Source organism: Carettochelys insculpta, chromosome 5, assembly GCF_033958435.1.
Source record: "Carettochelys insculpta isolate YL-2023 chromosome 5, ASM3395843v1, whole genome shotgun sequence".
NCBI classification, from domain to species: domain Eukaryota; kingdom Metazoa; phylum Chordata; order Testudines; family Carettochelyidae; genus Carettochelys; species Carettochelys insculpta.
Window position 1 is genome coordinate 103293603 of NC_134141.1, and position 24386 is coordinate 103317988.

Consider the following 24386-nt stretch of genomic DNA (forward strand, 5'->3'; position numbering starts at 1 on the left):
CCCCCCTACCCTTCAATATTAACTCTAAAAATAATGTGGTCACTTCAGTTGCTAAGCTGCTATCTTTTCTTGAATTAGTTTGTGTGTGTTACTTCAGACTAAGTTAAGAATATCTTCTCTTCTTATGAACTCTAGAACTCTTCCAAGAGCCAGTCACTGGTAGTATTTAAAATTGTTTCCCTAGATTGTGTCCTACTATGCAATTTAGGAAGGATCTGTTCTTTATTGTAAAAATAGCTCCTACTTCAAATTCAGAGAGGAAACATCCAGTATTTTTAATACCAATGAATTCTAGTCTTCTGAGCTAGTAGAGGGCGCCAGAAGCTTTTCTAGCGCACTCTTGTGCTACAAATATAATCCCTTGTTAAGGGGGCATTTGTGGTGAGAAAACATGTACCTCTGTCATAAAGGAAAGTAGGTGACCTAACTAGGAATCAGTGAACTGATGCATGCTGAGTAACCAAGTTATTCCTTTCAGTGAGCGGGTTGGTACTGTTAAGAACTACAGAATAGGAAAATAAAGACTATGCTATATTGAAAAGGGTTGCTAAGTAATCTGGATCTACCCTTTTGTTTTCCTAGTATAAAATGCTAGAGTACTTGTCAGGTCAGACAGCCAAAGTTCATGAGAATGATCATGTTCTAAAGATTCCCTGTTCATTACTCAGTGCTCTTAAGACAATAGTAGCCATGACCACCCTGACTTTCTTGGAACTGACATCTGGTATCCAATTCATTTATACCTTCTCAATTTAAACCTCTTTACATTCAAAGACAACATGTTAGCCACCCGTTGTTCAAAGTCTAGTTTGTGTTTACCACTAACTAAACTAAGGCTGGGTCTACACGTGCCCCTTCCTTTCTAAAGAAGCATGTTAATGAGCAGGTTCAAAAGATGCTAATGAGGCGCTGCAATGAATATGCAGCACCTCATTAGTATAATGGTGGCCACGGCGATTCGAAAGTGTGACTTTTCGAATCGCTTGCCACCTGTGGAGACAGGACCTTCCGAAAGGACCCCCCCCCCCCAGTTTTTGAAAGCCTTTCTTCCGATCACAGATAGGAAGAAGGGCTTTCAAAAACTGGGGGCGGGTCCTTTCGGAAGGTCCCATCTCCACGCGCAGCACGCGATTTGAAAAGCCGCACTTTCGAATCACTGCAGACACCATTATGCTAATGAGGCGCTGCATATTCATTGCAGTAACTCATTAACATCTTTCGAAACTGCTCATTAACATGCCCCTTTCGAAAGGAAGGGGCACGTGTAGACCCAGCCTAAGAGAAAAGAAATTGGCCCGTGAAAAGCCATACTTCGTTTTTTATTTTGTTTTATTTTGTTTTATTTATTTATTTATTTATTTATTTATTTTTTGCGTGCAGAGAGGACTTAATTCTTAGAATATTTCCTGTAATTTTAAAACTCTTAATGCTGAAGGAGATGATATATTTTTTCTGATTCTGGATATAGATTTACTGTTTGTTCTTTCTTTCTTTTGTTTTTCTTTCTTTCTTTCCCTGCAGTAAGTCTAGGAATAGCAAAGAAACTAGGTCATAGAACCTACTTTTTAGAAGGGTCAACCTTCAAATGGTTCAACAAATTGGGCTTTGGAATATCTGCTTATTGTGCACAAGCACTTTACAAGGACACAGAAGGGGTAGAAAAATAAGTGTGCTACACCTGTATCTTTAAGTGGATAAAGTTTTAGGAAGGGAAATTTATTACAGTTCAGGTAGGACTTTTTCTTCAGTCTGCCTGAAAAGAAAGTTATGAGCTTGCATCATTACTAGTGATATGTAAACAGCAGTAATGTTCAGGAAGTAGCCACTATGCGACTTAGTGATTGGTTCAGGCAATCAGATTCTACTTCTTCCTTTTTCTATGCAGTTTACTGCTTTGAAATTCTGTGTGTATGAACTGACATGATCTACAGAAGAGGGAAATTTCCCTAACCATTTTCTTCATAGTGCAGAACACCCTTCTTTCAAGACTAGTATTATCCCCTGTGGATTTTTTTCACAAATAGGAAGTCGTACATTAGAGTATCAAAATATCAGTTGTCTGATATATTTCACTCAACAAATAATATTTTATGACAAGCTTTCAAAGATTCATCTTAAATCTGAGAGTCTTCAAACCTTTCTGTATGGGGGAGTGACAGAACCAAAAATCTCAATGTACTGTCTGCATCTGCTGGCAGGGAGATGCTCTACCCAAGTGACTGGACTGACATAGATCTCAAAGGAAGAAAAGAAGGTAAGGAAAATTTCCCTTTAAATTTAAAATTAAACTTTATTTTCATGTGAGTAAACAGTGTCTATCCCTCAGATGGGGAGCTCTATTAGTTGCTGTGTAATATGTTTTTCCACTTATTTTTTCCATTGTAGTTTGCGATTAGCATTACTGAATGAAGCAAAAGAGGTGCGAGCAGCGGGGTTGCGAGCCCTTCGCTATCTTATCCGAGACTCCAGTATTCTACAAAAGGTGCTAAAATTGAAAGTGGATTACTTGATAGCTAGGTAATTTTTCTAGATTTATATTAGAAGAACTTGCTTCATTTTCCCTTCTTTGATTGTGGGATGTTTGCTGAATGACTCTCTTAATATTCTCTGTAAATGCTGGTTTTTGTTACTACTTTCTTTTAGGCAACTTTCTTTTTTAAAAAAAATAAAACTTATTGGAATGCCAGCCATACAAAGATACAGATCCAAAGAAAATGCTCTCATGTGAAGTGATACTGCAAGAAAACAAAGTGTATGTGATGGGAGGTGGAGGAACATGTATCTAGATTGATGTTTAATCTTATCCTGAACTCTGAATTCACTGTAATTTTATGATCTGACTGCAAGTCAGAAATAAGATTGTTTGTTTGAATATCTTAACATGTTTGGATTCCTTTACAGGTAAACTGTAACTTTGAATTCTCATGTTCTGGGGAATAGTTACACTCAATCCTAATGCCATTTAATATAGTTTGTTTTGTCTGGAAATATGATTGGTATGGTATGTTATTGGTATTCCTCTGAAATGACTAGCTTCTGCTCAGGCATCTTAAAACTATTAATTTTTGTATCTCATCATAGTGTTATGTAAGCACACATATATAAGAAAACTATTTTAATGATCCTTCATCTATAATAAAGATCACCGTTGAAGGAAAAAAAATCACAAGATAAAGTTCTGTAATCCAGTCATAAACCATGTGCGCTCCAAAAGTTAGAATTTCTAGGCAATCAGTTCTGTTATATTGTTCATTCAGTCTTTTAAATAGAAGCATCAAGGTGTTCATAGTTAGAAAGTTACCATTATTCATATGTACAAACCTCATTTTTAATTTAACTTTTGTTTTATTGTAGGTGCATTGACATACAACAAAGTAATGAAGTAGAGCGAACACAAGCACTTCGATTAGTGAGGAAGGTAAAAATTTAACAGTACTGCTCTCATGTTGGCTACATTGGTAGTCAAGCCAGTCGGTCATATTGTCTCCAGGACTGTCCCATCAACAGTCCTTTCACAGTCTGCTATTCCCTGTCTCACTTTATGATCGCTGCTATCTCCAAAGAAAGAAGGAAGGGTGCTAGATGGGACATGCCTTCATTTTTCATCCTTTGCCATTGGTAGCCTTCCTTGAGTACAGGGATTGAGTTCCAATAAGTAATCTTATTTTGGATAGGAATTGGGCAAGAACTTGGGCTCACTTGATATCACCCTAAAGAGGCTCAGTCCTCTGCAGAGGGTAGGACAGCTTGGGAACAATGATGCAAGTCCAGTTTGCTGGTTTGGGCCTTCCTCTGTTACTTTTCTAGATGGACAGTCAACGATAGAGGAATTTGTGTCTGTCGTTTAAGAATGATTGCCCCATTCTTTGGAATCCTCTGACTCAAAGGATTGCTCCACAGCTTTATATGGTACCTTTCTCATGGCTGCAAGAGGACCTACTGAATGTGAGCTAGCTATTGTGCTCGTTAGTCCTCCCCTCAAATGCATGAGCTATGGATGGCTGTAGCTAGCATCTGTAATTCTTTTCAGAGTACTTGGTACTTGTGGACTAGTCATAGATGATGATGAAGTCTTTATTCTGGTATAAGATGTTTGCCTTTGTCTGGACCAAAGTATTCTGCTTCAGCTCCTTTCCTGTGGTTGTTATGTACGTCGTAGAAAAGGAACAAAGAATTACCTTAAGACTCATTTGAGGTTTGGAGCCGTTCTAAAGGGTGGTTTCCACAGGAACACTGAGTTCCAAAGACTGCTTTTCCTGTGTTTGTGTAGGTGCTTGAAAATATCTGTAACACCAACATTTGGAGTCCATTTTAAGAAAATCTGTGTTGATCATATATGTCCCAGTTGTGACATTCATAGCTCTTACACACAAGCCTTATGTAGTTGGGTTGCAACCCTGTCAAACAGCTTTGCCTCCAAGAATGAGGGGAAAAAATAAACGTTCCTCAAGGTAAAAGTGACTTTTTCCTTCACTGGTTTCTCTGATACAGTCAAGAGTCACAATCCAGCAAAACAGAGACCTTCCATAATCTAGATAAGTACAATATAGGTTCAGATCAATATGTGGAAATGACACTAATATAGTGTTGATAGATACTGTTGGTGGATGAGGAGTAGGCATCCATTCTCATATTCCTTGACCTCTCTCCCACAATTGATAGTTGATCAAGGAATGCCACTGAAAGAGATGGCAAGAGTGCAGAGGAACATTCAAATGATTTTAGTCAGTCCTACAATGCACCCAAGGGATAGTGATAGAAAATTATTCTTTTCACTACAAGAACTTTTATTTGAATAGTCAAATGAGTACTGTTCTCCTTGGCCACATCTACACGGCGCCGGTCGGCAGCCCTGCTGCCGGTAGAGCTATGCTAATCGGGTTTCTGGGAATTGCAAAGGGCTGGCTAATTAGCGTAGCTGCAAGAGATCTCGCTGTCAGCAGAGGGTGATGCCGGCAGTAAACATGCTGTGTGGGTGTGCCTCTGCCAGCTAAACACTGTTCTGTTGCCAGTCCCTTATCCCCGAATTTTATCATGAACTTAGAAGGCAACATCATAGACAAGGCACAGCTTTACCTTTTTTGTCACAAAATCTTCTGTGCTTCATCAAGATCAGGTCACAGATAAAGAAGAGCTGGTTGAAGATGAACCTTTATTAAGATGGTTGTGGATGAGCTGTTTTGAGGAACACTTACCCATGATTAGGGTACTACTGAATTTGTGTCCATTTTGGTTAATTTCACAGTCATAGAGCTTAAAAATGGTAAATTTTACAATTTTAGATAGTTAAATCTGAAATTTCATGGTGTTGTACTTGTAAGAGTATAAGCTTTCGTGGGCAAAGACCCACTTCATCAGATGCAGCTTTGCCCACAAAAGCTTATGCTCCAAAATATCTGTTAGTCTATAAGGTGCCACAGGACTTCTTGTTGTTTTTGAAGATACAGACTAACAGCTAACTCTCTGATACTTGTAGGAGTACTGACTCAAGAAGGGGTTGTGTGAGGGTTGTAAGGATATTGCAGGGACTTTGCAAAATTGCTGTCCTTATTTTTGCACTGCTGTTGGTGACAGTACTGCCTTTAGAGCTGGACAGCTGGAGAGTGGTGGCTGCTGGCTGGGAGTCCAGCTGTGAAGGCAGAGCTACTGCCAGTAGCAGCAAAGTAAGATATGGTATGATATTGCCACCCTTATTTCTGCACTGCTGTCTGCAGAACACGGGCCTTAGTCAGCAGATGCCACTCTCTGGGTGTTCAGAGCTAAAAGCAGCAGTACAGAAATAAGGGAGATATGATCATCATCATCATCAACAACCTTGGATTCAGTGCCCATTGGTGTCTGATGCCTCTCTCACGAGTTCCTTCATCTTTCTCGGTCCAGTGTGGAGTGGCTTAGTTTCTGTAGACTAGCTCCGCAATAATCTACCACATCATCTATCCATTCTCTGTGGGGTCTGCCTCTCCTACTCGAGCTATCCGTTATGCCGAATACCAGGGTCTTGTTTTTTCATTCGTCATTCATTCTGCAAATATGCCCAAATAGGTTTAGCTTTCGTTTTATAACCTTCTGCAGCAGGTTCTCTTTCGGCTATATCTTTCTACATAATTCCTTATTGGTGACCTTCTGCATCCATCCTATTCTCAGAATCTTTCTATAACAACTCCTTTCGAACGCCAATATTCTTCTTTTTGAATCTTTTGTAATCACCCATGTCTCACGTCCGTACAACATGCTGCTGAATACATATGTTTTCAAGACACTCAGCTTCGTGCTTAAGCTAATTGCTTTGCTTTTCCAGATCTTATCCTTCGCCTTCAAACTCGCTCTTGCTTTCGCTATTCTAGTCGCTATTTCCTTTTTACAATCTAGTTCATATGTTGTGTTGCTCCCCAGATATGTGAACTTCTCTACATTTTCTAGTTCAATACCATCGACACTGATCTTCTTTCCTATTTCCTTATCTTCAAATACCATTGGTTTTGTTGTATCGATGTTCATAATCAGTCCAAACCGCTTCCCTTCTTTTAGCACCTGCACCGTTTTCGCTAGCTTCTCCTCATCTTCCTCAGTGATAACTATATCATCTGTAAACCTCAACTTGTTAATTCTTTTGCCACACACAGATACCCCTTCTGCCTCTTCCTTGATACTGTCCATTGCCATGTCCAGATGTGCGATGAAGATACTTAGTGATAGTGGATCTCCTTGTCTCGTACCTCTACTTGTTTTTAACCAGCTTCCTAGCTCCCCACATGTTCTCAGCGCTGCCTCCGCATTGTCAGATATTCTTCAACAACCGTATCACTCTGCTATCCACGCCGTATGATTCCAACTGCCCAAGTCACTTTCTGATCTGTACTGTCAAATGCCTTTTGAAAATCGATGAAGCAATTGTATACATTCTTGTTCTTTCGTTGAGCTTTTTCTGCTATCAGTCTTCGTGCCAATATCTGCTGTATGGTACTTCTATCTTTTCTGAACCCCTCTTGATCGTCTGCTGTATGTTCTTCTATCTGCGATCTTAGTCTCCCAGTCAGTATCATCATCAGCACCTGCCTAGATGACTCGTTATGTAGTTCTTGCACTCCAGTGTACTACCTTTCTTGGATATTGTCACTAGCACAGATCCTGTCCATTCCTTAGGTGCCTTCCCTTCTTTCCATGCTATATTACATAGTTGGTGTATTTCCTGAATCATGCTTTCTCTGCCGTATTTGATCATCTCTCCCATGATCTTATTATTTCCAGGGCTCTTGTTGTTCTTTAGTCATTTCATTGCTTTTTCTACTTCCTCCTTTGAAATATCGGTCTCAGTCTCGATGCTCGGTGGAGATATCTCTTTCAGTTCTTCAGTCAGTCTCTCTGAGACACTTGGGTCCAACTGTGCTTTGTATAGGTCGGTGCAATATCTTGCCCATCGCTGCACAATCTTGTCCCTGTCCATGAGCACATCTTCGTTCTCATCTTTGATCGCCATCTGCTTTGGTTGCCATTTCCTATTAATATTCCTAAAAGGGAGATATGGGTATGGTATTACCTCCCTTACTTCTGCACTGCTACTGTTGGAGTGCTGCCTTCAAAGATGAGCATCCAGACAGCATCACAGTCATTGGTTTCCAGTTGTCCAGCTCTGAAATAGCACAGAAAGGTGGCAGTACTGTGAGCCTCCTAAAATCATAGAATCATGGAACTATAGAGTTGGAAGAGACCTAAAAAAGCCATCGAGTCCAGCCCCCTGCTCTGAGCAGGACCAAACCCATCAGATCAGCCCTGCCAGGGCTTTGTCGAGGCAAGACGTAAACACCTCCAGGGATGGAGACTCCACTACTTCCCTGGGTAGACCATTCCAATGCTTCACCACCCTCCTAGTGAAAAAGTTTTTCCTGATGTTCAACCTGGACCTTTCCAACTGCAACTTGAGACCATTGTTCCGTGTTCTGCCATCCGTGACCACTGTGAACAGCCTCTCTCCAACCTCTTTGCAGCCTCCCTTCAGTAAGTTGACGGCTGTTATCAAGTCCCCCGTCAGTCTTCTCTTCTGCAGACTAAACAGTCCCAATTCCCTCAACCTTTCTTCATAAGTCATGTGCTCCAGCCCCCTAATTATTTTGGTCACCCTCCGCTGGACCCTCTCCAGTGTATCCACATCCTTCCTATAATTGGGGGCCCAGAACTGGACACAGTACTCCAGATGTGGCCTCACCAAAGCCGAATAAAGAGGAATAGTCACTTCTCTGGATCTACTGGCAACGCTCCTCTTGATGCAACCTTATATGCCATTAGCTTTCTTGGCTACAATGGCACACTGTTGACTCATGTCCATATTCTCGTCCACTGCAACTGCCAGGTCCTTCTCTGCAAAACTACTACCGAGCCAGTCGGACCCCAGCCTGTAACGATGCTTGGGATTCTTCCGGCCCAGGTGCAGGACTCTGCACTTGTCCTTATTGTACCTCATCAGGTTTCTTGCAGCCCAGTCTTCCAATTTGTCAAAGTCAGTCTGGACCCGTCCTTACCCTCCAGCATATCTACCTCTCCCCCTAGCTTAATGCCATCTGCGAACTTGCTGAGGGTGCAATCCAACCGCTCATCCAGGTCATCGATAAATATGTTGAACAGAACAGGACCCAGAACCGAATCTTGGCACTCCACTAGAAACCGACCGCCATCCTGACAACGAGCCGTTAATCACTACCCTCTGGGCCCGACCTTCTAGCCAGCTTTCTATCCATCTTACTGTCCATTTATCCAATCCACATTCCTTTAACTTGCCAACAAGAATATTGTGGGAGACCATATCAAAAGCTTTGCTAAAGTCAAGATAAATCACAACCATTGATTTTTTTTCCCCCCCCCCCCATCCACAGAGCCAGTTATCTCATCATAGAAACTCATCAGATTGGTCAGGCATGACTTGCCCTTCGTGAATCCATACTGACTATTCCTGATCACTCTCCCCTCCTCCAAGTACCCCAAATGACTTCCTTGAGGAGCCCCTCCATGATTTTTCCAGGGACTGATGTAAGACTGACCGGCCTATACTTCCCTGGATCATCCTTCTTCCCTTTTTTAAAGATGGGCACTACATTTGCCTTTTTGCAATCATCTGGGATCTCTCCTGATCTCCATGACTTTTCCAAGATAACGGCTAAGGGCTCGTCAACAACATACGCCAACTCCCTCAGAACATACGCCAACTCCCTCAGACTCTTTGTGATCCCCCTGCAAACTCCCTTGTGAGTCAGGACCCCAATCTGAGAAATGCTGCTCTCCCACAGGAAATCTCTAGAGTCGGGGTCTGCAGCCAAAATAGTGAGAAGAGCCATTTTTTCAAATCAGTTACAAAATCAATACTTCAGGAGCCTCAGTGCATGTGAATACAAGACAATCCTTAATAAATAACATCAAATTGTACTTTTTGTCACCCCGTTTTAAGAAAAGTGCACAGAATGGTTTGTACCAGTTAGAAAGTTGTTACCCCCATCTCCAGGCTTTTCCTCCCTCAGCCCTAAACTGCCCCCCAGCCTCCAATTTAACCTCTCTCAGCCCCAAATCCTCCCGCATCCCCCATGTTTAACCTTCTCAGACCCAAACCCACCCTCCACCCACATGCCCAGTATTAACCTGCCTCTGACAACGAGCTGCACCTGTTCCTTGTCCCTTCTCTGCCATGCAGCTCGGTTGCACCCTGCACAGTGGTCACACCTGCAGTGGCTACCTCCTGGTGTGGTGGGACGGCAATGGCAAGGATAAACAGATCCCTCCTGCTGGCTGTTAAACCAATTAAATTGAGCTCCATTATTTCAACATGGCAGGGCAGGGAGCCACAAGAGGAGCCGGCAGTGGCAGAGCTTGGAGCTGCAAGTTGCCGATTCCTGGGCTAGACTATAGGGTAAAAACACACAAATAGATCAGATTTCTTGTGAAGATACCAGATTTCACAGCCTGTGATGCATTTTGCATGGCTGTGAATTTGATAGGGCTCTAGCCATGGTACTGTCTCCTTTGTCTGAAGATACACAAGCACAATTAGTCAATTTGGTATCTAGTTTTAAGGCCCCTGGATTCTTCTGTGATGCAACATGGATGAGCAATCCTTTCTAGCACCTGTGGCTGATAAGAACACTAATTGTGTCCTGGAAGGGAAAATTACCTGGCCTCAGTTGGTACTCACTTTGATCACTGCCTCGCTGGACTACATGTCTGGCCACGAAGAACACAGTTCTTAGGAAATTCCAGCTAGTAAGAGAACACTGCAATTTATCTCCTCAGCAGCATACAGCATCTCAGACACATCCTCTGTGAAGTATACTAGCATCCTGTAGTCAAATTCAAGATAGCAGTCCTTCTCTTCAAGATATTCAGTGGTTTGGGCCCAGGATTTCCAAAAGATTTTCTGAAGCTCCAAGAAGAGGCCAGTAGCTGTGCTTTTCACAATGAAGATGTTTGCTGCATGGATGTAAATCTCATTTGTGTAGGAGACCTTCCATTCTGAGGAGCAAGTCAGATACCGGAATGGGTTCCCTCTGTATCTCTGAATCATTAAAAAATTCACCACTTTCTGCTCCAAGTCCAAGGTGAAGTTCTTCAATCTTTCCTTTAATTAATAATAATAATAATAATAATAATAGTAGTAGTAGTAATGGTAGTAGTAGTAGTAGTAGTAGTAAAAAATAATAATAATAAAAATCACCACAGCATTACAGATATAAAATACAACTCCAAAATTAAATAAAATATAGGGAGGGGGAACCACATGTATATGATGATGATGATTGTGTTGCTTAATGTGGTTTTGGAAGGTGATGAGATTGGTATAAAAATCCAGAGTAGAATAGGAGATGGAAAGAAAAACATCTTAATTGTGTAGACCATTATAAACTTCCTTTTTTTCCTAACTTGTCTTCATGGAAGGCCTTGAGACAAACACTCTCTCTTTTGCCTGCACCTTTGGAAGGCATTAATAATAGATACTTGCCATCCCCAGGCAGATCTGGTTAGCCAGTTTCCCACTGGGAATTTTGAAGCACTTGTAGAAACTGTCTATCGTCTTAGGTCTCTGACGAGAGCATTGCAAAACCAGCTTGGTAAAACTTTTCTCCATAGCTGATAGAAAGATGGGTTATTCTGTTTCTTGGATAATTCAATAAGGAGACTAGTCTATTCATATCTTAAAGGCAGAGGTCAAGATGAGATCATTTCAATGTGATCTCTTAATCTTTAAAAAGGAGATGCTTTGTTGTGTGTTTGTTTATTGGACTTTCTTCTTGATTATGCCTCCTGGTGGCTTCCAAGAAACTCTAATTTATCTATGCTTGATCTTTCAAAGGCCTGCATTTATGTAAGACTGCATTAAAATAAATGCAGAGTTCAGTTGGCATTTACTAAAATAAAATATTAGGAATTGATTATTTAACAAGATCTTTTCCTTCCCATTGTCTAAAAGCAGAAAGAAACATGAAGCAAAGCAGCCTTAATTTTAAGACATTGTTTTTTTGCACTCTCCCATCATGATGAGTGTGACATTTATCCTATCGGTTCCTGTCAGGTGGGGATATTTTGTAAAAGTGATTATTAACCCTGCCCACTATTGCTAATTAATTCTTGTTATTTTACAGCATTATAGTACGTTAAAGGTTCAGAATGTATCTGCGTGGGGAAAGAGTTTGGGGTTTTTCTCTGAAATCTGATCTGAGTTTCCTGTTTTGTGGGTAACATCATAGTATGACAAGCAGTAGTTTCTTAAAAACATCTGACAAAAATAAACTTGTAAGTTTAAATTCATCTATGTAATGTTAGCAACTTCTTATTGAATACTGATCTGCAAAGGAAGCAAAACAGGCTTATTTACTTTTTCACTGCTTTATGTAAAACACATAAAACTGAAATATATGTACAGAAAATAAAGGTTGAGAAAGGAGGCTCTGTTTGCTTTTTTGAGTTTTAGGAATATCAGGAATACTAAGTCTGACCAATATGGAGTTTTGATGGAGCAATTGTTGGAAGTTACCAGATTCATATTGCGAGTGCTTTCTGTTTAAAGATTATGTATAGTTATCAAACTGGTTCACCACTACTAACTCATCTGTTTTGACAGACTCCTGAGAAATTATCACACTGTATTTACATATAAGTGTCACAAAGAACCAAAACTTGTCCAATATCCCAAGGAGATAAGCTCTCTTGAGGCGAAACCAGCTCTGTGTTTTTCTCAGCACTAATAGCTAAGAATTGTTCTTCAGATCAAATTTTCAGAATGAGGGAGAGATTAGTCGCATACATTATATACGTATCGGACAGACTCATGATCTGCCGGCTGTTCAGCAGAAGAAATTCCATACCCAAGTGTTTGTCTTGTCCATCAAAACAAAAAGCAGTCAAGTAGCACTTTTATTAGGTGAGCTTTCGTGGGACAGACCCACTTCTTCAGACCATATCCAGACCAGAACAGACTCAATATTTAAGACACAGAGAACCAAAAACAGTAAGCAAGGAGGACAAATCAGAAAAAGATAATCAAGGTGAGCAAATCAGAGAGTGGAGGGGTTGGGGGGGGAAGATCAAAAATTAGATTGAGTTAAGTATGCAGACAAGCCCGGTAAATTCGGCCTGACAGGATAGAGGAGGAAGGTTGGGGACTGAAAATGTGGCACAGGCTCTAGGTGATTTTTAAAGAGATCCCTGCAGATGACGGTGGATAATATTTTTTCAGAGAGGTAGCTGTGTTAGTCTGTATCTTCACAAAACAAAAAAGCAGTCCTGTAGCACCTTAAAGACTTAATATTATTTATTAGGTGATGAGCTTTAGTGGGAAAGACCCTCTTTATCATATCTGAAGAAGTGGGGTTTTCTCACAAATGCTCATCACCCTAATAAATAATAATGGTAATCTTTAAGGTGCTACTGGACTGCATTTTTGCTTTGTCTCAATAATATTGTAAATTGTGCCACTGTTTTGCTGAGACGGGGGTCATTGAAGCCCTTATCTCACTCCTGAGGGTACACAAGGATGCATCTCCTGCACACATGCACCTTCAGATCCTATTCTTATGTTTCTCACACAGGTGCTGGTTTGGTTTCTGCGTAAGTGATTGCCAATTGGTAAAGGAAAGTTTCCTACCGTGGGGAAAGGAACAAAGCACCTTTACCAAGGAATCATGAGCAGAGGATTGGCACAACTCTGGGAAAGTTTCTTAGAAATCTGTAGGATTCCAGCGAAATCTTGGTGTACTTTAATACGCTGTTCTGCTGCACTGCTTAGCTGTAGTGAAGTGTGGCACACACACTGAAATACAGCTAGGTTTGTGCATAATTATCCCATCACCTACTATGAGACAGTCAAAGTGTGGCCTTAACTCATATAACCAAGCATCATCGATTCAAATCAATAACTTGCAAGGGCTCTGTTTTCCTGCATCATATGTGCCACAGTTGTGCTACTGTGACTGGCTTAACCTCTCTGGACCTGACTTGCTGTACCACCAAATGACCCTGCCATGGGCTCCACATTTATCACTTCCAGCTTCACTGAAGCTCTTGGTAAGGGAAAGTAGTGTCTCTGCCAAGGATGACTTCCAGCTCCTGACAAAATTGTCAGGTCTTCAGTGCAGCACCAGAGTGACAGTTTGCCTACCTTCCCTTCTGATATGCCTCAGCTGCTTTATCTTTTATCTTCACACAGTCATAGGATCATAGAACACTAGGACTGGAAGGGACCTCGAGAGGCCATTGAGTCCAGCCCCCTGCCACAATGGCAGGACCAAGTACTATCTAAACCATGGGTGTCCAACCTTTTGGCTTGCCTGGGCCACATTGAGTGAAGAGGAATTGTCTTGGGCCACATATAAAATATACAATATAGTTAATGTATATAAATCACATAATAATGTTAAAAGATTACGATCTTGTGGGGACGCATTACTAGCTGTCCAGGGCCGCATGCGGGCCGCGGGTTGGACACGCCTGATCTAAACCATCCCTGACAGACATCTATCTAACCTGTTCTTATATATCTCCAGCGATGGAGATTCCACAACCTCCTTTGGCAATTTATTCCACTGTTTGACCGCCCTGACAGTTAGGAACCTTTTTTCCTAATGTCCAACCTAAACCTCCCTTGCTGCAGTTTAAGCCCGTTGCCTCTTGTTCTATCCTCGGAGGCCAAGAAGAACAAGTTTTCTCCTTCCTCCTTATGACTCCCTTTTAGATACCTGAAAACCGCTATCATGTCTCCCCTCAATCTTGTCTTTTCCAAACTAAACAAGCCCAATTCTTTCAAGCTTTTTTCATAGGTCACATTCTCTAGACCGTTAATCATTCTTGTCACTCTTTTCTGGACCCTCTCTAGTTTCTCCACATCTTTTTTGAACTGCGGTGCCCAGAACTGGACGCAATACTCCAGCTGAGGCCCAACCAGCGCAGAGTAGAGCTGAAGAATGACTTCTCGTGTCTTGTTCACAACACACCTGTCAGTGCATCCCAGAATCATGTTTGCTTTTTTTGCAACAGCATCACACTGTTGACTCATATTTAGCTTGTGGTCCACTGTAATCCCTAGATCCCTTTCTGCTGTAGTCGTTCCTAGACAGTCTCTCCGCATTCTGTATGTGTGAAACTGATTGTTCCTTCCCAAGTGGAACACTTTGCATTTGTCCTTATTAAACTTCATCCTATTTACCTCAGACCATTTCTCCAATTTATCCAGATCATTTTGAATTATGACCCTATCCTCCAAAGCAGTTGCAGCCCCTCCCAACTTGGTATCATCTGCAAACTTAATAAGCGATATGCCAATATCTATGCCAATATCTAAATCATTGATGAAGACATTGAACAGAACCGGTCCTAACACAGACCCCTGCAGAAACCCACTTGTTATACTTTTCCAGCAGGATTGAGAAGCATTAAGAACTACTCTCTACGTACGGTTATCCAGCCAGTTATGCACCCAGCTTATAGTCGCCTCATCTAAATTGTATTTGCCTACAGACATGGATGCATGTCTCATTCAAAGTCAATATATAATAAGCCACGAGAAATCTAACTCTCTCTATCAACGTTTTTATAGTTGGAACAGATCTGGGAGGGCACTGCCTCCTCTTTCCACAGTGACAGCAGATTCAAGAACTCAGGTGGATTCCAGTCTGGAGAGAGTTTGTTGTGTGACGCCACCATTTTCAAGAGGAAAGATGCAGTAAGAGCAGTCCACACTTGGCAAACAGGAGAAGGAATTTCAGGAATTCCTGGTCCTTTACAGAGGGGCATATATGTGTGCATCTGATGCAGGAGAGCAGAGTTGGTACTGCTGACTAGAGCAGTCAGGATGGGCATAACATAAACGAGTAACATACTAAAGCATGATGTTTCAGACTGACACTTTGTCCATATAATTTTGTTTTAAAAAACTCTACATCTCCAGTCATGGTGGTTTTATTTTGTTAATCATAGAACACTAGAACTGGAAGGGGCCTCAAAAGGTCATCAAATCCAGTTCTCTGCCCCCTTGGCGGGACCAAACACCATCTAGATCATCTCCAATAGGGGTCTGTCTAATCTGCTCTTCAGTATCTCCAGCGATGGAAATTTCACAACCTTACTAAGTAACTTATTCAGTGTTGAACCACCCGGACAGTTAGCAAGTTTTTCCTAATGTCTAATCTAAACCTCCCTTGTTGCAGTTGAAGCCCCGTGCTTCTTGTCCTACCTTCAGAGGCCAAGGGGAACAATTTTTCTCCCTCTTCCTTGTTAACCCTCTTTGAGGTTAAAAACTGCTATTATGTCTCCTCCAAAGCTTCTCTTTTCTAAACTTAAACAAGCCCAGTTTTTTCAGTATTCCCTCAGACCTCATGTTCTCTTGACCTTTAATCATTCTTGTTGCTCTTCTCTGGACCTTTCCAATTTTTCCACATCTTTCTTGAAATGTGGTACCCAGAACGGGACATACTACTCCAACTGAGGCCTAATGAGTGCTGAGTAGAACAGAAGAATGACTTCTTGTGTCTTGCTCAAAACACTGCTGTTAATACATCCCAGAATCATGTTTGCTTTTTTGGCAACAGCATCACACTGTTGACTCATATTTAGCTTGTTGTCCACTATCACCCTTAAGTCCCTTTCTGCAGTACTCCTTCCTGGACATTCGCTTCCCATTCTATATGTATGAAGCTGATTGTTTATTCCTAAGAGGAGTACTTTACATTTGTCCTTATTAAACTTCATCCTGTTACCTCAGACCATTTCTCCAGTTTGTCCAGATCATTCTGAATTATGAGCCTATCCTTCAAAGCAGTTGCAACCCCTTCCAGCATGATATCATCTACAAACTTAATCAGAGTACTCTATGCCAATATATAAATTGTTGGTGAAGATATTGAATAGAACTGTTCCCAAAACAGAGCCCTGTGGCACCCCACTTGTTATGCCCTTCCAACAAACCATTAATTATTCTCTGAGAACAGTTATCCAACCAGTTATGCACCCACCTTATAGTGGCCCCATCTAAGTTGTATTGCTTAGTTTATTGATAAGAAGATCATGCGAGACCATATCAAATGCCTTACTAAAGTCTAGGTCTACCACATCTACCATCTCTCCCTTATCCACAAAACTTGTTATCCTGTCAAAAAAAATCTAACAGATTGGTCTGTCATGATTTGTTCTTTACAAATCTATGCTGGCTATTACCTGTCACCTTATTTTCATCCAGGTGTTTGCATATGAATTCTTTAATTATTTGCTCCATTATCTTTCCCAGCACAGAAGTTAAACTAACTGGTCTGTAGGTTCCTGGGGTGGTGGTCTTTTTGCCCTTTTTATAAATGGGCACTATGTTTGCCCTTTTCCAGTCTTCTGGAATCTCTCTCAACTTCCAGGACTTTTCAGAGATAATAGCTCCTGAAACCTCCTTTATCAGATCTTTATGCATTTCATCAGGCCCTGGTGACTTGAAGACATCCAATTTTTCTAAGTAATTTAATTTTAACTTGTTCTTTATATATTTTATTCTCTACACCTTCATCCTTACCACTAGCATGCATTATGTTAGGCATTTCTGCATCAGCCTTCTTGGTGAAGACTGAAACTTAGAAGTCATTTCGCACCTCTGCCATTTCCAAGTTTCCTGATACTGCTTCTCCTTCTTCACTGAGTAGTGGGCCTATCCTGTCCTTGGTCTTCCTCTTCTAATATATTTATAGAATGACTTCTTGTTTACCCTTTTATGTGTCTAGCTAATATGAGCTCATTCTGTGCCTTGGCCTTTCTAATCTTGCCCCTGGATACACACATTGTTTGCTTATATTCATCTTTTGTAATTTCTCCTAGTTTCCACTTTTTATATGACTCCTTTTCAATTTTGAGATCATGTAAGATCTACTGGCTAAACCAAGGCGGTCTTTTACCATACTTTCTAGCTTTCCTATGCAGCGGTATAGGTTTTTTTTTTGGGGCCCTTAATAATGTCTCTGCCAACTCTCCTTGGTTGTTTGTTTTTTCTCTTATTCTTGCTTCCCATAGGACCTTACCTACCAGCTCTCTGAGTTTACCAAAATTTGCTCTCCTGAAATCCATTGTCTCTATTTTGCTGTTCTCCCTTTCACTGTTGCTTGGAATCATGAACTCTGTGATGTCATGGTCACTTTCTCCCAAGCTACCTTCCACTTTCAAATTCTCAGTGAGTTCCTCCCTATTTGTTAAAATTAAATCTAGAACTGCTTCCCCCAAGTAGCTTTTCCACCTTCTGAAATAAAACAAAAAGTCTTTCGTGGGCTTTCTTCACCTGTTCCAAAGAAGGAGAATTTTATCAGTGGAAGGAGCATTGAAGTTTGTAAGACTCCACTGTTTTAACGATGAAAACTGGCTTTAGTTGACAGTGTGTAGTTTAAGGCCTACAGGTACTCATTCCCTGTCAAAGTTTAACAGAGCATGAGGCAGCCGTTCTAATCAGTCTGTTAATCACTCTTTCGCTTGCCGTGTTACCATTTGAACAATCGTCCCTTTCCTTCTCTTAATACCCATTGTGCATAAACTTAAGAAGACAGGAAAAAAAAACAGGTAAGCCAAGAATTCAAGAGCAGAAGGCAGTAGTTTCGAGGCTGTTTCGTTTCTAAGCAGATTATCTGAAGGGCTGTATGTTTGGCTATGTCTCATTATACACAGGATTGTCAATACAAAAAGCAGTCAAGTAGCACTTTAAAGACTAGCAAAATAGTTTATTAGGTGACCTTTCGTAGGACAGACCTCAAGTGGGTCTGTCCCACGAAAGCTCACCTAATAAACTATTCTGCTAGTCTTTAAAGTGCTACTTGACTGCTTTTTGTTTTGATAGTGTATAGACTAGCACGGCTTCCTCTCTGTTACTATTCAACATGCGAGAATTGTCAATGTGCTTGTTGCAACATAGAGGAAGAAATCACTCATCCTCTTTTCTTCATGTTTTTTGCTCTTTTGGCAGATGATCACTGTGAATGCTTCCTTGTTCCCGAGCTCTATTACTAATTCCTTGATAGCAGTTGGAAATGATGGCCTTCAGGAGAGAGACAGAATGGTTAGAGCTTGTATTGCCATTATCTGTGAACTAGGTGAGAATATTGACACAATTAACGAATTCAACACAAAGTATTAACTCATCCTTTATTTGACAGGATTTTGCAAAATTGCTTTTTTCAAGTAATCCAGTGTACTATATTAGGTAGTTTGTAAAGCAGATGATAATATGGTGTGTTTTTTGTGTGAATTTTTTTAGTTACTAAATTTCATGAATTTGAAATCTAATCAGGTTTAAAAATAGAAATGAAACAAAAAAACTCCAAAGAAATTGACATTTTTATCCTTGCCCAGACCTTTGCCCCCCTCCCTTTTTTGGGGGGGAGTGGTGGTTTTTACAACTAACCTTTGCCGCTGTTGTGGCTTTTTTTGTTTTTTCAAATAATTGAAAAAAACCTTCCCCTCATCTCAGCGGAGCAGTTCGGTGTGTATGGAAGGGCTTTGGGAGAGAGAAGTGGGGTCCTCTGACACAGGTGGGAGTCAATGAAGCAGAGCTGGCTGGGGCATGGTCACTCCACTGCCTGTTAATGTGGGGGTGGTTTTAATCCCTGGTGCTAGTGCCAGGTCCCTTGGTAAATCCCAAGGCTACCTGTGGGGCCCAGGATTCTTGCTCCAAACCATCCAGTGGACAGTATGGCTCCATCTGACTGCTCATCCCTTTGCCTGATCACCCCCACCAACTTGGTCTCCCCTGTGTAGGGCAGTCGTGGGTGGAGACAAGTTACTGGCTAAGATGGATCTAAGTTCTGATCTAAAAGTGCAGGTTACTATATTGGAATTGCGGATTTCTTCTGTAGTGTGAGTTGTTAAATTGACATGTTTTTCCTCCTATTTTAGCACTTCAGAATCCAGAGGTGGTAGCTCTTCGGGGTGGACTAAGTACCATCTTGAAAAATGTGATTGATTGTCAGTTAAGCAGAATAAATGAGGCTCTCATAACTACAGTTTTGCACCTCCTGAATCATCCAAATACTCGACAATATGTGCGAGCAGATGTTGAATTAGAGGTAGCAATGTCATTTTCTTTTCCATTCTTAAATGTTATTAAATTACACTATTCAGTTTGACATCCTGAGAAGTGGGTAACCTGTCACATTCAAGGTGCAGAGTTCAGTAGGGTCTCACTATTTGCGAGCTGTTCGTGAATTCAATTATTCGCAAGTGCTGGCAGCTGCCTCTTCCCCTGGGGCCCCAGGCAGGGCGCGCCGGCATCTGGGGGCTTCCATATTCATGAAATTCAACATTTATGAAGGTTCCCAACATGGAACCTTTGCAAATGTTGAGACCCTACTGTATCATTTGTAAATGGGGGGTGGGGGAGTAGAAACGTAGTCGCTCGTGTAATTTATCGTATAGTAACTGACTATTTTGCTTTGAAAATGAGCTTGCTGCTTACTGTTTGTCCTGTATATGAGAGAAATTTATAAGTTTTTGGATTTACTTTACCACTTTAAAAGGTGCACTTTGCACATTACCACGTGAGCCTTCTGGTTTGCTTCTATGGACACAGAAAGGAAAATATCTAACTGTTCAAGAATAAATTAATCAATCAGATATTGATTTTTGTCATGAATGTTCATAGAATTGAACATCATTGACTTTGGAAATGAGAGCTGAGCAGATACTTTTGTCCTCATCAATGCAGCTGATTACCTTGAGTAATGTGAACAAAAGTGTGGAATTTACTGCAACTCTCACTAGCGATTGAAAGCTCTTTCTAAGAAGCTCTTTCTAACAAAGCTAGGTAGGCTAATAATTTTGTTTTTCTTGTAGATGAAGAAGCGCTAAAGTTTGTTTTGGTTATTTTGCTGCAAATTAGTGACATGAATAATGTGACGTGATTTTTCTCTTCACATTTTATTCTGTTCTCTACTATAAAAAGTGTCCATTTTTAATTGAAACACATTATTGTAAACTTTATTTGGGTAATTTAAAAGCATAAATTGGATGTAAATTTAAGACTTGAGAGGTGGGGAAAGGACAAAGATCTTCCTTCAGTTTGTCTAGAAGATGCTTATATGTGTGTTTCTCTCTGTTTAGCGAATTTTAGCTCCGTACACAGACTTTCACTACAGGCACAATCCAGACACAGCAGAAGGACAACTGAAGTAAGTACTGATACTGTTTCTTGTACCACAGGATGTGGTGAAGTTGCAGTATTATAGCTGAATGTTTTTTCCCCATTCTAAGGCTATGTCTAGACTTGATGGTTTTGTGGAGAAAACTGGTGTTTCGTTGACCAAACTTGGGGAGGGGAGCGTCCAGATTCCCAAGACATTCTGTCAACAGTACATCATCAAAATACAGCAGTTTTGTTGATAGTTTTATGCTGCTCCCTGTGAGGTATAATGCCTCTGTCAACAGACATCTGTCGACAGAAAGCTGGTCTGGATATTCCGGCTGGCTCTCTGTCAACGGTCAGGACTTCTGGGACATCGTGGTTGGCAGTTTGGCCGCAATTTGTTGACAGATGTCTTCTGACAAAAACTTCTGTTGACAAATCACTGTAATCTAGACATAGCCTAATTTAAATATACTATAGTTCACAAAAGTAAACGAATAAAAGACTGCAATTGGTAATTGTTTAATGATAACCTAGGTAAAATTAAAAATGTAAACTGTAGCTTGTTGTTACTTAGTATTTAAACACTAAAAACTAATTTGTCTATAAATTTGGTTCTCTTAAAATGTCAAAGATATGGATTAGAAATAGAGTTATAAACCTTGTGGTATGGAGTAGAGTCTTTTGGTGTCAAGGAACATTGAACCCCTTTCATGTAATCAGAACAGTAGAACTAATCTTTGGGACGATAGTCTAGGTTAGTCCAGGAGTACATTATACTAACAGCAGAAATAAAGGGGCTAAACGTGGTACTAATGCTCAAGCATATAATCCTTAATGAAGGTATAAAAAGGGAAAAATAAATATATTCCTTAATATCAATGTTAAAAGCTTGAGAAATAAACCAATGGAATTAAGTTCTCATTCATCAGAAGAGGTCTTAAAACCTGGTATTACTGAAATCTGGTAGAAATCATATGAATATTAAAATTTCTTCGTACACTCTTAGTTTAAGAAGGAGGGAGTTTGCAGAATGGGCACTTTAAACCAGATAATGGTGTATTTCATGAAAACTGACAGCTAAGAAGCATGTTAATGTTAATGAATGTTAATGGATCATTTTCCAAACATAAAAGCTATAAGAGGGGTATTAGTAATGGTTTACAATAGAGCTCTACATCAGACAGAAAATGTGAAAAATGGTTTAATAAACTTCCGTCTATAATATATAGACAGAAAAACGTCATTATTGACCGATACAATTCTGTAATCAGTTAAGAAGGCTATTTAGGCTTAACCTCCTGCCTTCTCCAAATAATCCTGCCTAACTATTGGAATCCTAAATGCAGTTGTGGTGTCTATACTTAAAAAAAAATTAGAAAAACTGGAAAGGGTTTAATAATAGCTACAAATCATTTGAGATATGAAGAGTCTGCCTCATACTAAGAGACAAGCTAAATAAATTGAATTTAACAGAGAAGTTAAGAAGCAATTCATCATGGTCTAGAATTACATATATGGGCAAAATATTACTGAAATGGGCCTTTAATATAACACAGGCAAACCAAGAACCAGTAGCTGGGTGGTGGAAGCTAGCCATGTTCAAATTAGAAACAAGTCCATATTTTTCCCTGTGAGCTTAATAATTCTTTATACCATCTGATATAAATAAATGTACATACAATAAATCTGTTAGTCTCTAAGGTGCTAATGGACTTCTCATTGTTTTTGCAGATACAGACTAACATGGCTACCCCTCTGATATATCTTACTAGAGTTGTCATAGAGCAGGAGTCAGGAAACATTTTTTTCAAGTCAGATACCACTGACACAGTCAGTTGTGGGCCATGGACAGCCCAGTGATGGGAGGACACAGAGGCTTGATACTTCCCACAGGCTTCGGAGTGGAGCCAAAAATGGGGGGTTCATATGTGGGAAGGGGCTACAGGCTTTGGCTGAGGGTATTTAGTGTAGGAACAGGCTCAGAGCCGGTCAGGGGCTGGGGTTGTTGAAGGTGGCTCAGGGTTGGCACTAGGAGTTATGGAGCAGGAGGGTCTGAGGGTCTGGGCTGTATTTAGGCACCACTTAACTTGAGGTGGCTCCCAGTTGGTGGCACAGCAGAATTAAGGAAGTCTCCCCAACCCTCTTGCCCTGGCCCTGTAGTACTCCTGGAAGCATCCTTAATATGGCCAAGTGGCTGTGGGCTGTGCGTACTGCTCCTGCCTGCAGGTACTGCCCTGCAGCTCCCATTTGCTGTAGGTCCCAGAGAATGGGAGCTGAGGGTCAAGGCTTGTTGCCCACGGTGCCTAGATTTGCCACAGGCTGAATAAAATTAAGCAGAGCTGGATCTCGCTCTTCTCATAGTCTCCATTGCTGAATTTTTTAAAATCGAAAGTAGATGCTTTCTAATAGATCCTCTAACTCAGCCAGGAATTACAGTCTAACGTAGTTATGAAGGTCAAACTATAGACACCTTTTGGCATTAAAGATCTATGGGTATGATTGTGTGTTACACTGCCAGGAAGACAGAGGGGGCAACGTCCATGGTAGATGAGAGTTTAGTGGAGCTAAACTCTTTTGTGTCTTTTGTGTCTTCCTGATTCTTGCTGTTCTGAAGGACTGGAGTGGGTGGCCCTAGGATCATTTTAGGTAGTGCTCCCCAAAATACTTGCAGTGCAGTGCTCTGTGCCCTCCCCTCACACCTTGCAGCCCTTTTGTTTGAGCTTCCTGAGAGAGTGCAAAAAGGCTGCTGTGGCAACATGTAGTCCATGTGCTCTGGGGATTCTGTCCCAGCCAGTGACATGACTTCATGGTCACTTTATGCTGCTACAGCTGTGTATTGTGGTTGGCCTGTTACAGGAGAGAATCCCATTTTGTGTATCCCAGTAGTTCTCCAGGGAATATATATACCATTAAGATTGTCATTTTGTCTGGCTTAATGTTTAAAAATGTGAAGATGCCTTTTTCTGAAAATGTCCAGCTGTCAAAATGTGCCCCAAAAATCTGCTATCCACCTGTGTATAAAGTTATGTGACTTTGTAAAACGATTATGGGATTATATTAGATCTGTGATGGTAATGGTCTAAATCGGAAATAAAATCTTCATAGAAATAAAATTTTCAACGTAAAGGACTGAATGTTTTATCTTAGGAGTTACTGCCCTTTGTAAAACCATCAAAGTTCATCGTTACCAATACTAAAGAATTTGGCAAATGGTGATGACATCTCTGTCTGACTCACTTTCTATATATTTTTAAGCCAAATTTTTTCACTCCTCTACTATGCTTAAAATTTAAACAAAAAAACCAAAAATCTTATAATGGCCTTTTTCATTTTTTGATTAGGGAAGCAGTCCATGACTAGCAATGTAACTCATTAGGGAGAGTGGATTACTTAATTTTGCAATGGAACAATGATGGAATTAAAATTGAAAATTTATAATATAAATATGGAACCTGATTTGTTTACTGTGGATACATCTACATTAGAGAGTTTTATAGACAAAAATGGAGCTTTGTAGACAAAACTCTTGGAACATCTACACACAAAATGCATTTTGTCAACAGAAACTGTCAATAAAAAAGCTGTATAGATGCTCTGGTGGCCCTTTTGTTGACAGAGGGGATCGAAAGATAGATCCGCTTTTATGTGTAGATGCACTGTCAACAAAAGTTTTGTCAGAACATCTCTTTCGACAGTATTTTCTGTTGACAGATGCTTCTAGTGTAGATGTAGCCTAATGGTTTTACTCATTCTACATTTAATGGTAGTATATGTGTTT

The 24386-nt window shown here is 40.6% G+C and overlaps 1 protein-coding gene across 1 annotated transcript in view; it reads left to right on the plus strand.

Annotated features, from left to right (window-relative positions):
- Nucleotides 1–24386, plus strand: part of RICTOR (RPTOR independent companion of MTOR complex 2) — a 155923-nt gene that overhangs the window by 59982 nt on the left and 71555 nt on the right. The window contains exons 5-9 of the mRNA XM_074995627.1: nucleotides 2386–2517; nucleotides 3355–3418; nucleotides 18452–18578; nucleotides 19381–19550; nucleotides 20584–20651. Coding sequence (XP_074851728.1) covers nucleotides 2386–2517; nucleotides 3355–3418; nucleotides 18452–18578; nucleotides 19381–19550; nucleotides 20584–20651 — 561 coding nt within the window. The remainder of the gene's footprint in view (nucleotides 1–2385; nucleotides 2518–3354; nucleotides 3419–18451; nucleotides 18579–19380; nucleotides 19551–20583; nucleotides 20652–24386) is intronic.